Below are 10,250 nucleotides of genomic sequence, written 5' to 3' on the forward strand. Positions count from 1 at the left end.
AGTGCTGAGCCCCGTCCCCACCTTTGCAAACAGCAAATCACCCTTATTTCTCTGTCAAGACTGTGATTTCTGTCTGCAGTCACTGAGAGTGAGTGGCTCCGAGTATAGACAGAAACTGCTGGAAGGGGCGGCCAGTGGACTTGGAGTGGTCTTGCTGGGAGCAGCCCCCTGGGGGTGTCTCCCATGGCACAGTCCCCTCCCTGTTCCCTGCATCCTAGGGCCTCACTGCTGGGTCTCCTGGGCGCGTGGTGCCTTGGAGGGGAGGGGCAGAGGTGTCCCTGCCCTCCGGACACCCCAGTCCAGGACTGAGCATGGGGCCAGCGGGCTGGCCGAGTGGTCGTGGGTGGGGCGGGCACTGGGAGGGTCACCTGGGGCCACCTGAGCTGCATTCTCACCGCACCCAAGGCCTGGCCCTGACCCACGTGCTGCGACAGAGCCTGAGGCCTGCAGCAGGTCCCCGTCCGGAGGCCGCCAAAGTCGTGATCCTAGTGACAGATGGCAAGTCCCAGGACGATGCCCATGCTGCTGGCCGTGTCCTCAAGGACCTGGATGTGGACGTCTTTGCTGTGGGTGAGCAGCCCCAGACCACCGCTGGGGGGCTCCCAGCACGGGGTGCAGTTTGCACCCGGCTGTGTCCCAGGCTGGAGGTCTCACGGTGACTCTGAGCCTCAGCCCCGAGTCTGAAGACGGAGGACCAGTCTCTGCTCTGGGAGCTGGTGACAGTGCACAAGCGAGGACCCAAGCACCCATGGGTGCTCGGAGGGTGTCCACACAAGTCGCTCCCTGGAGCATGGGCCAGTTTGCAGCGTCGTCTCTGGACACCTCCCTCCCCAGCTCCCCTTCCCCCAGGGCATAGCACGGCGTGTGAGGGGCCTTTGGGGGCCTGGCCCCTCCTTCCCCCCAGTGCCCAGGCAGCCGTTTCCCACGGGGTCCTGCCAGGTGACCCCATCCTGGGGCGTGGGGTCCAGGCTGTGTGGCTTGGGATAGACCGCCCCCTACCCCGCTGGGTGACTCAGGCAAGGCCCAGTGGACCTATTGTAAGATGGAATAACAGCGCCAAGGCACCCCCTCACCCCTGCGCCCCATGGCAGGCGTGAAGAATGCTGACGAGGCCGAGCTGAGGCTCCTGGCGTCCCAGCCGCTGGACGTCACTGTCCACAGCGTGCCGGACTTCCCCCAGCTCGGCATGCTGGCAGGCCTGCTCAGCCGCCTCATCTGTCAGAAGGTCCAGGGCAGGAGCCAACGGAGGGGCCCAGGTGAGCGGGCAGTGGTGACGTAGAGTGGGGTCGACCATGCTCACGGCCCGCCAGTCCCTGTCGACGCTTTGGGCAGAGGGACAGGGATTTTCAGCCCTAAGGAGTTCCCCGAACCAGTCCCATGGCTCCGAGGGGTCTGCAGTCCCCACCTAGGAACACCTGTCCTTCCTGGATGTGGCCGCCAGGGGGAGCAGGCGGAGCTGCTAACGCCAGCTGCCAGCTGAGGCCGTGGGCCGTCCACCTTTCCTCCCTCAGTATCACCAGCAGCAGCTGCCCCGGCCCTGGACCCCCTCTCCGCTCCCACCAGCCTGGTCCTGACCCAGGTGACCTCCTCCAGTGTCCGCCTGTCCTGGACTCCAGCCCCTCAGCTGCCCCTCAAGTACCTGGTCACGTGGCGGCCTTCCAGGGGTGGTGCCCCCAGGGAGGTGAGAGGCGGCCTTCTGCCTGCCCCGTGCAAAGCCAGGGCTGGAGGAAAGGCCCACCGGTGATGGAGTCAGCATGGGGAGAGAGCGGAGCGGGGTGACCCTGCCAGAGGCCCAAGTCCCAGGGCACACCCGGGTGGCCAAGGGGGCGGGATGCGGCTGGTGCGTGTGCTCGCGCCTTTGATGATTGCCGGTGGCTGGGAGCTGCTCTGCTTCTGGAGCCAGGGACAGGGCTGCGTGGGGAGCGAGGCCTGACCCCAGCCCTCCGGAGCTGATGCGTTTCCCTGTGCCCCACCACGCCCACCCCGCCCGCTCCATCTGCCTGGCGCTCCAGGTGGTGGTGGAGGGGCCCAGCGCATCTGCGGAGCTGCACAATCTGACCTCCAGCACGGAGTACCTGGTGTCCGTGGCCCCCGTCTACGAGGCGGGGGTCGGAGAGGGCTTGCGGGGCCTGGTGACCACAGGTGGGTGGGGCAGCGGGCTGGGCTCAGGGCCGGGGGTGCCCCTGGGAGCCCGGCACCAGCCAGGGTGGTACGTCGGGCAGTTACAGGTCTTAACCCGGGTGGGGGCACCAGCCCCAACTTGCTGTGAAACCAAGGCCGAGTCATTGGACCTCTCTGACCCTCAGCATCCCCTTCCGAACACAAGCGACATCATGTGTGTCACCCTACCACAACTAGGACCATTGCCGGCGCTGCTCACACATTGATGGAGCACCCCCCGCTGGGCCACAGCCCCGGGGACAGCTGCGAGCCCCACGACTCGCCATGTCCAGCGTGCGGTTCTGTGGTTTTCAGCGTGATCACAGAATTGTCACCTGTCACCACAGTCACCTTTAGGACATTTTCATCACCCCGAACAGAAGCCCTGCACCCCTTAGCTGTCACCCAACCCCCCTGCCCCCAGCCTCTGCAACCCCTCATCCGCTCCTGTCTCCAGGGATGTGCGATTTCCGGACCTTTCGTGTAGATGGCGCCACGTGGTCTGTGGCCTGTCATGTCTGGCTCCTTCATGGGGCCCTTCACCCACTGGAGGCCACAGCCTCTGACCCTTAAACTGAAAACTGCGGGCTGGCTGCGTTTCCTCAGAGCTAGGGGCCAGAAGCGTGGCCAGGGTGAAGTCTGGGGACAAATTTAGAATTGTGCGTGGGGTGTCCCCCAGGGGCTGTGGTGCTGCTTCTGTGTCCCCAGTGAAGATGCCTCTGTACTACAGTCTTTGCTGTGATTTCTGGTGTGTGTCCCTCTTGCAGGACCTCTGCCCCCACCCCAGGGGCTCGCCCTCGCCACAGTGACGCCCAGAACCATCCGCCTCACCTGGCAGCCCTCAGCCGGGGCCACCCAGTACCTGGTGCGGTGCTCCCCTGCTTCCCCCAAGGGCGAGGAGGATGGCATGGAGGTGCGAGGTGGAAGTGTGGGGGCAGCCGGGGCAGGCGGATGGGGTGCGGGGGGCAGGCACTGACGTGCACCCCTGCAGGTGCGGGTGGGGCTCCCAGAGGTGCTGCTGGACGGCCTGGAGCCGGGCAGGGACTACAGCGTCTGGGTGCAGAGCCTGCGAGGGTCGGAGGCCAGTGAGGCCCGGGGCATCCGTGCCAAGACCCGTGAGTGTCCGCCCCGCAGGCCGCCACCCACCAGGGGCAGAGCTGTCACTGCGGTCCCCAAGCCCTCCATGGGCAGAAGGCTCCAGACCCCGCCCAGTGGCCCCATCAGCCCCAGCTGCATGTTCGGGAAGGCGGGGTGGCTGGACCCTGAGTCCTTGCTGTGCTCCGCAGGCCCCCCGGGCCCCCCCAAACACCTGGGCTTCTCAGACGTGAGCCACGACTCAGCTCGCGTGTTCTGGGAGGGCACTCCGAGGCCAGTGCGCCCATGCAGGGTCAGCTATGTGTCCGGCGAGGGCGGCCACTCGGGGCAGGTGAGCGCAGGCCGGTGTCCAGGGGGCCTGGAGTGTCCACATGGGTGCTGGTGCCCTGAGCCCCCTCCTAGCCCTGCGATCGCAGTCTGGGGTGGGGTGGGGGAAGCACCCCAGTCTGGCGGGAGTGGGAGGGGATGGATGTAAATGAGGGTGCCCGAGTTGCTTCGCCGTGGATGGCAGATCGCCCTCTGAGACTGTTTGAGGGGTGCGGGGGCGAGGCCCCAGCAGACCCCGCCCCAGCGTGGTGGCCCACACCCCCCGTACACCCTGGGGGAGGTTGTGGCGAGCAGATCCTGGGCCCGGGTCCCCATCCGGGCAGGGGCTGCCCGCTCCCTGGCCTCAGGGTCGGCTCCAGGACCTGTGTCCCGGCATTGCAGATGGAGGCTCCTGGGAACGCCACCTCGGCCATCCTGGGCCCCCTCGCCTCCTCCACCACGTACACCGTCCACGTCACCTGCCTCCACCCCGGGGGCCGCTCCTCCAGGATGACTGGCCGCCTGACCACACGTGAGTGGGCAGTGGTTGAGGTGGGGTCTCCAGGCTGCGCTGTGTCCCTCTGCTCCCATGGACGCTTCACATCAACACACACTGAGGCGTCTACCCGGTGCATCCCTGAGCCAGGTGGGGACAGGTACTGGACAGGTGCGACGTGGGGCACAAGGCCCACGTGGGTGTGACATGGGGGCCTCTGCTGTCAAGCAGACAGGAGGCGGGGCCACCTCCAGGAAGCAGGTGCATCCTGGGAAAGGGGCCCGTGCAGGAACAGCTGCTGCATGGAGACGAGCTCCCTCTGCCCCCAGTGTGACCCACGCCAGCAAAGCCTCCTTAAGGGCACCCGGGGGGCACTCCTCAGGGTCCCACCCCCGACCCAGCCACCCGAGCCTCAGTCTCCCTCTCCTGTCTTCCAGGGAAAGTCCCCAGCCCGAGCCAGCTGTCAGTGACAGAGCTCCCTGGGGACAAGGTCCGGCTGGAGTGGGCGGCGGCGGCGGCCTCTGGCGTGCTCGTCTACCAGATCAAGTGGCTGCCCCTGGGGGACGGGAAGGCCCATGAGGTGCTGGGTGGGGAGAGGACCCCCTTCCCACACCTAGTTCCCGGGGGCTCACGCCCTGCTGCTGCCTCGTGGGGACACCTGCCTGCCGGTGGCCTGCGAGTGCCGCCCGGTGCGTGCTCACCTGGGCCCCGTCTCCGCAGATCTCCGTGCCGGGGAACCTGGGCGCGGCCGTCCTGCCTGGCCTGGGGAGGCGCTCGGAGTACGAGATCACCATCCTGGCCTACTACGGGGACGGGGCCCGCAGCGAGCCCGTGTCCCTCCGCTACACCCCCCGTAGGTCGCCCGCAGCTGCGTGGGGCGGGGGCAGCCCAGAGGGACCCCGGGCCCCCCAGCTCCATGCGCCCCAGTCCCCGAACTCTCAGGCAATTCCCCAAGTCCCCAACCCTCTAGCCTGACCGCTCGGTTCTTGGGGTCTCCCTGAACCCTCCAGGCAGGGGTTCCTGCGGTGGCCAAGGGTCCCGGCCACCTGGTGTGACGATGCTCAGGGTGGTCTTGGGGAGGACTCTGTGTGAGGGCAGCAGGGTGGGATCGGGGCACGGGGCGCGGCGGGGCGGAGTGGAGCGGGCATGCGGGGAGCGTGTGGGCGTGGGGTCGAGGCCGTGGGGGGCGTGCCGCTGTCTTCAGCCCCCCCTGTGAGCCCCCGTGTCTCTGTGTCCTGGTGTTCTCACAGTTCGCTGGAGCCCGCCCTCCGGCCTAGCCCTGGGTTCCGAGTCACCCAACAGCCTGCGGGTCAGCTGGACACCTCCGAGTGGCCATGTCCTCTACTACCGGGTCACCTATGTGCTGGCCTCGGGCTCGGGACCTGAGAAATCGGTGGGTCTTAGTGGAGCAGGGAGCCACTGCTCCTCATGGGCCCCTGGGTCCTGGTGGCAGTGGGGGACAAGGCCCACCCCGTTGGTTGAGGGTGCCAGCTCTTCCATGGGAAGCCGAGGTGCCTAAGCGAGCAGAGGCACTCGGGAGGGTGGCTCAGGTGACCGTCCCTCCCCAGGTCTCCATTCCGGGACCCAGGAGCCAGGCGACACTCCTCGACCTACTGGCAGCCACCAAGTACAGGGTCCTGGTCTCCGCAGTCTACGAGGCAGGGGAGAGTGTAGCGGTGTCGGCCACAGGCTGGACAGGTGAGTGAGCATGAGGCCCCGACCTCAGCCAGGCCCCCAGACGCCCGGGACCCAGGGGGGCCACCCGGCTGGGCCACTACTTGGTGGACAGCTGCCGGGCCCAGCGCCCTTCCCGTCGGGGGCTCTGGGTCCCAGGTCTACCTCCACTCCCACACAGGCGCCTCCGAGCGCCTGCCACGCGCCGGCGGGGGGACACGCCCGCACCGCCAGGCCCCGGTCTGTCCCGTGTTGCCCGCGTGGGCATTTCCCTGGCCCTGCCGCTGGGCGCTCAGCGGGGGGGCCAGCACCTCTCAGGGCACAGCACTCAGTGGCACCGTCTCCTAGAGACACCACTGCCGTCCCTCCCTGGCCCCTGAGCCAGGGACACAGGACTGCGGACCTCCAAAGGGTGCGTCCAGCAAGGCTCCAGCCCGTCTTCAGACCGCAGGGTAGGACCGCTGCCCAGGAGGCCCTGCACCTGACCCCGACCCCCTGTCGCCTCTCAGCAGCCTGCCCGGCCCTCCACCCGAACGGCTCCCTCGCAGGTGGGTCCCTGTGTCCCCATCTCTGTGTCCCTGTCCCTGTGTCCCCGTCCCTGTGTCCCCGTCCTTGCCCTAAGCTCTTGGCCTCGGGCGGCCCCTAGCTTTCTCCCGCTCTCCGCCCCCACTCGACACCTGGCTCTCTCCCCCTTTGCCTCGGCCGTCCCTCCCTCACCGCCCCCCAACCCCGTCTGTCCCATCCAGGCTTTGACCTGATGGCGGCCTTTGGCCTGGCACAGAAGGAGTACGCCTCCATCCGCGGTGTCGCCATGGAGCCCTCAGCCTGGGGCCCGGCCATGACCTTCACACTCTTCAAGGACGCTCAGCTGACGCGCCGGGCCAGGTGGGAGGGCAGGGGGAGGGCCCGACGGGGGCGCCACGCTGTCGTGACCCTGGCTGTGGTTGGGTGGCCTCGGAGCCCCACCCGCCTGTCCCCACCTGCCTGCGGGGAGCACTGTCCATCACGGCCTGTCGTTGGTGAGGACAAGGCGGGAGGAGCCTCAGCCTGGCCCCGCTGGCCCCGGTCTGTGCTCGGGGGAGGGCCGTGCCCCTGTGGCCCGCCTCCCTCAGACCGCGGTGGCCCCACCTGCCCCACAGCGACATCCACCTGGCCGCTCTCCCCACGGAGCACACGGTGGTCTTCCTCCTGCGCCTGCTCCCCGAGACGCCCCGCGAGGCCTTCGCGCTGTGGCAGATGACGGCCGAGGACTTCCAGCCCGTCCTGGGGGTCCTGCTGGACGGTCAGTTGGGAGCCCAGGCTGCCCCTCGAGGCCTCGCTGGCTGTGGGTGCTGAGCCTGCCGCCGCCCCACCCGGGCCTCACGCCGCCCTCCCTCGGCTCCCCCAGCCAGCAGGAGGTCGCTGACCTACTTCAGCCACCACCCTAGGGTGGCCTTGCAGGAGGTGACCTTTGACCTGCCCGAAGTGAGGAGGATATTCTACGGGAGCTTCCATAAGGTCCTAGAAGGTTCCGGAAAGACCCAGACCTGCGTCTCCCTCTGCCCAAGTCCCTGCCCTGCTCCCCAACTTCTGAACAGACCCCCACGGTGCTGCAGGACTTGCCCGCCTGCCTCCCCACCGCAGGTGGCCCGTCGCCGTGGGTCCCGCAGAATGCGAGGACTTTCCCCGAGCGTCCCCTGGCCTCCGCTCCTGAGGTCCCCTCTGCCCGGATGTCCCGGCTCAAGCTGGGGTGGGAGCATTCAGCTCTGCTCTCTGGTCTCACCGTACTGGTGTCACGTGGTTCACATATGGGGGAAACTGAGGCCCAGAGGGGTTCCCACGAGGCTTGAGGTCAGGCCCGGGTGATGGACACACGTCCCCCACCGGGCCAGGGCTGGGGGGAACCTCCGCGGTGTCTCACAGGTGCATGTGGCCGTGGGCCATTCCAAGGTCCGGCTCTATGTGGACTGCCGGAAGGTGGCCGAGAGGCCCATCGGTGAGGCTGGCAGCCCACCTGCCACTGGCTTCGTCACGCTGGGGAGGCTGGCCAAGGCCCGGGGCCCGCGGAGCAGCTCGGCGGCGGTGAGCCTTGGCTTTGTCCCGCCTGGCCGCAGGGGACCGTGGGACGCACGCCTGGCCCCCTTCAGGCCCTACGTGGCTGACCGCGCTCCCTCCATGCTTTGTAGCTGCAGCTGCAGATGCTGCAGATCATCTGCAGTGACACCTGGGCGGAGGAGGACAGGTGCTGTGAGCTCCCTGCACTGGTAGGTGGGTCAGTGCCCACCCAGGGTCACACGGTCTGGGGTCGACGGGCCTTCCAGGTCGTGATGCTGGGAGATCAGGGCAGGCTTGAGGTGGCCTCTGGGAACATCTCGGAGGCCTTGGGGACAAGGCAGGTTAGTGTGGCTGGGAAGACCCCAGCTGCAGAGAGGCTGCGGCCGAGCACTCGGGGGCCACTCCACTTCCTGTGAACCCCCCCGTGTCCCCACGCTGGTTTGAACGTGCTGGGGCCTGTGCCTGTCCTCACCCTCCCCCAGCCTCCTAGGGTGGGGCTTGAAAGTTCCCTGGACCAAGGCGTCCGTGGCCACCCTGAACTCCGGGGTCAGACAAGAGCCCAAGGAGGGCCCGCTTAACGAGAGGTGTCTCGTCCTTCCAGATGGACGGAGAGGCCTGCCCTGCCCCGCCTTCCGCCTGCACCTGCCCCACACAGACCCCCGGGCCCCCGGGGCCCCAAGGCCCTCCGGTGAGTCCAGCAGCCCCTCCCTGGGGTGACCAGGGGCTCCTGGCCACATCTTGCTGCCACAGGCAGGTGAGGGCAGCCCCTCCCATGCCCCCTGGATGTGAGCAGGCCCGGCAGCTGTCCCCAGGCCTGCCACACACCCGGCTTGCACTTCACGTGTGCCCTGTCCTCACTGCCTCGGACATCCCTCCTGGCGCCCACTCCCGCTCTGGCGCGGGGCCCAGCATGTCCATCTTCCCTGCTCTAGGCACCCTCTCTGCCCCCACCAGGGGAGGCTCCAAGGGCCCGGGGACGAGGGTCCCTGAGCACTAGCTCAGAGCACAGACCTCACCGGGGAGAGGCCACCCGACCCCGGTCTGGTCTGCACCTCAGCCAGCGCTGTGGGAGGGGAGGGGAGCTGGGCTGCCCTCTCGGAAGCCCCCACCCCTTCTCCAGCTGAAGGCGGGGACTGGAGCCCAGGGCCGTGCTAAGGCAGGCCGGCCTCAGGTGGGCTGTGCTGGGCTCAGCCCTGCCTGTGCCCCCCGCAGGGCCTACCAGGGAGAGGCGGCGCCCCAGGACAGCAGGGCTTCCCAGGGCCCAGGGTAAGTTGTGGGTGGCCCCCGGCACATTCCCCAGAGCCGGGGGAGTGAGATGCCTTCCCCGTGAGGGGCCAGCGCCCCGCCACCCACCTTGGGAGCCCTGAGTAACGGCCGCTCTGGGCAGCAGATGTGCCAAGTTCACGAAGGATCTTTGAAAGCTTTTTCCCCTGCAGTCACGGTTTAAATAGCGCTGTGCCTTCTGTCCCCTGGAGGCTCGAGAGACGGTCGGGCGATGTCGGGTCTGGGGTCCTGGCTTTCTCGTCCACCTGCTCTGTGCCAGGAGAAGTGGTCTGGGGTGGGCGGCGGGGTTGAAGACGCCTCTGCGGGCCCGGGTCTGGGCACCACAGGCTGACGGGACCGGGGGCAGGACCCGGAAGGGCTGCAGGAGCGGCCGTGGGCCCTCTGACCCCTCCCTTGCCTGGGTCTCCAGGGAGAGCCTGGGCCGCCCGGACAGATGGGACCCGAGGGCCCTGGAGGTCAGCAGGGGTCACCAGGGACCCAGGGCCGAACCGTCCAGGGACCCATGGTAAGTCTTGGCCCCACCCCCCCACCCCGGTCCCCTGCCCTTGGCCCCTCTCCGCCCGCCCTGCTGCCCTGTCTACACTTCCGCTCCAGGGTCCGCCAGGGGTCAAAGGACAGAAGGGGGACCATGGACTCCCAGGCCTGCAGGTAGCGGGGTCCGACCGCGGCCAGGCACAGGGCGGGGGCCTTGGGGCAGGGCCTCCCGCTCCAGGTCAGGCTCGGCCGCACCTGGCCAGCGCCTCTGTTCTCTTTCAGGGCACCCCTGGGAGGGTCGGCCTCCAGGGACCAAAGGTGAAAGGGGACCCCACGGGAGAGGGTCTTGGGATGGAAGGTGGGGGTGGGCTTCCTTCCTCTGCCCCTACGCCGCTCCAGCCCCCGCTGCCCCACCTGTGGCCCGGCTGGGGGGATGGGGTGTCGGCTCGCACCTGGCGGGTCAGGCCCTGAGCTTGGTCGGCGTCATCTGCTCTCAGAGCGAGGCACAGGCGGTACCCCTCACAGGTGTGGACCACTGAGGGAGGGGCGTGTAGGGGTGCGGACGCCGACCCCAGCGTGCCCTTCCTCTGTCCTCAGGGAATGAGAGGCCTGGAGGGTGCTGCTGGCTTACCTGGACCCCCGGGCCCCAGGGTAGGCACCCCCCGCACCCCCCACCCTCCTGGGGGCTGAACGGAGCGCAGCCACCCCCACGAGGTGACCTGGGAGG

The 10,250-nt window shown here is 68.4% G+C and overlaps 1 protein-coding gene across 1 annotated transcript in view; it reads left to right on the plus strand.

The window, feature by feature from the left end:
- Positions 1-10,250, plus strand: part of COL20A1 (collagen type XX alpha 1 chain) — a 22,955-nt gene that overhangs the window by 6,710 nt on the left and 5,995 nt on the right. Inside the window, exons 7-28 of the mRNA XM_023519900.1 lie at positions 219-570; positions 1,092-1,256; positions 1,512-1,681; positions 2,013-2,142; positions 2,928-3,073; positions 3,152-3,275; positions 3,447-3,586; positions 3,964-4,093; positions 4,495-4,637; positions 4,778-4,910; positions 5,308-5,450; positions 5,626-5,755; positions 6,241-6,279; positions 6,478-6,616; positions 6,871-7,013; positions 7,119-7,228; positions 7,634-7,792; positions 7,897-7,974; positions 8,367-8,453; positions 8,978-9,031; positions 9,459-9,554; positions 9,644-9,982. Of these exons, the coding sequence (XP_023375668.1) occupies positions 219-570; positions 1,092-1,256; positions 1,512-1,681; positions 2,013-2,142; positions 2,928-3,073; positions 3,152-3,275; positions 3,447-3,586; positions 3,964-4,093; positions 4,495-4,637; positions 4,778-4,910; positions 5,308-5,450; positions 5,626-5,755; positions 6,241-6,279; positions 6,478-6,616; positions 6,871-7,013; positions 7,119-7,228; positions 7,634-7,792; positions 7,897-7,974; positions 8,367-8,453; positions 8,978-9,031; positions 9,459-9,554; positions 9,644-9,982 (3,150 nt within the window). The remainder of the gene's footprint in view (positions 1-218; positions 571-1,091; positions 1,257-1,511; positions 1,682-2,012; positions 2,143-2,927; positions 3,074-3,151; positions 3,276-3,446; positions 3,587-3,963; positions 4,094-4,494; positions 4,638-4,777; positions 4,911-5,307; positions 5,451-5,625; positions 5,756-6,240; positions 6,280-6,477; positions 6,617-6,870; positions 7,014-7,118; positions 7,229-7,633; positions 7,793-7,896; positions 7,975-8,366; positions 8,454-8,977; positions 9,032-9,458; positions 9,555-9,643; positions 9,983-10,250) is intronic.

The sequence above is a fragment of the Pteropus vampyrus genome, unplaced genomic scaffold (assembly GCF_000151845.1).
Source record: "Pteropus vampyrus isolate Shadow unplaced genomic scaffold, Pvam_2.0 Scaffold239, whole genome shotgun sequence".
Classification (NCBI taxonomy): domain Eukaryota; kingdom Metazoa; phylum Chordata; class Mammalia; order Chiroptera; family Pteropodidae; genus Pteropus; species Pteropus vampyrus.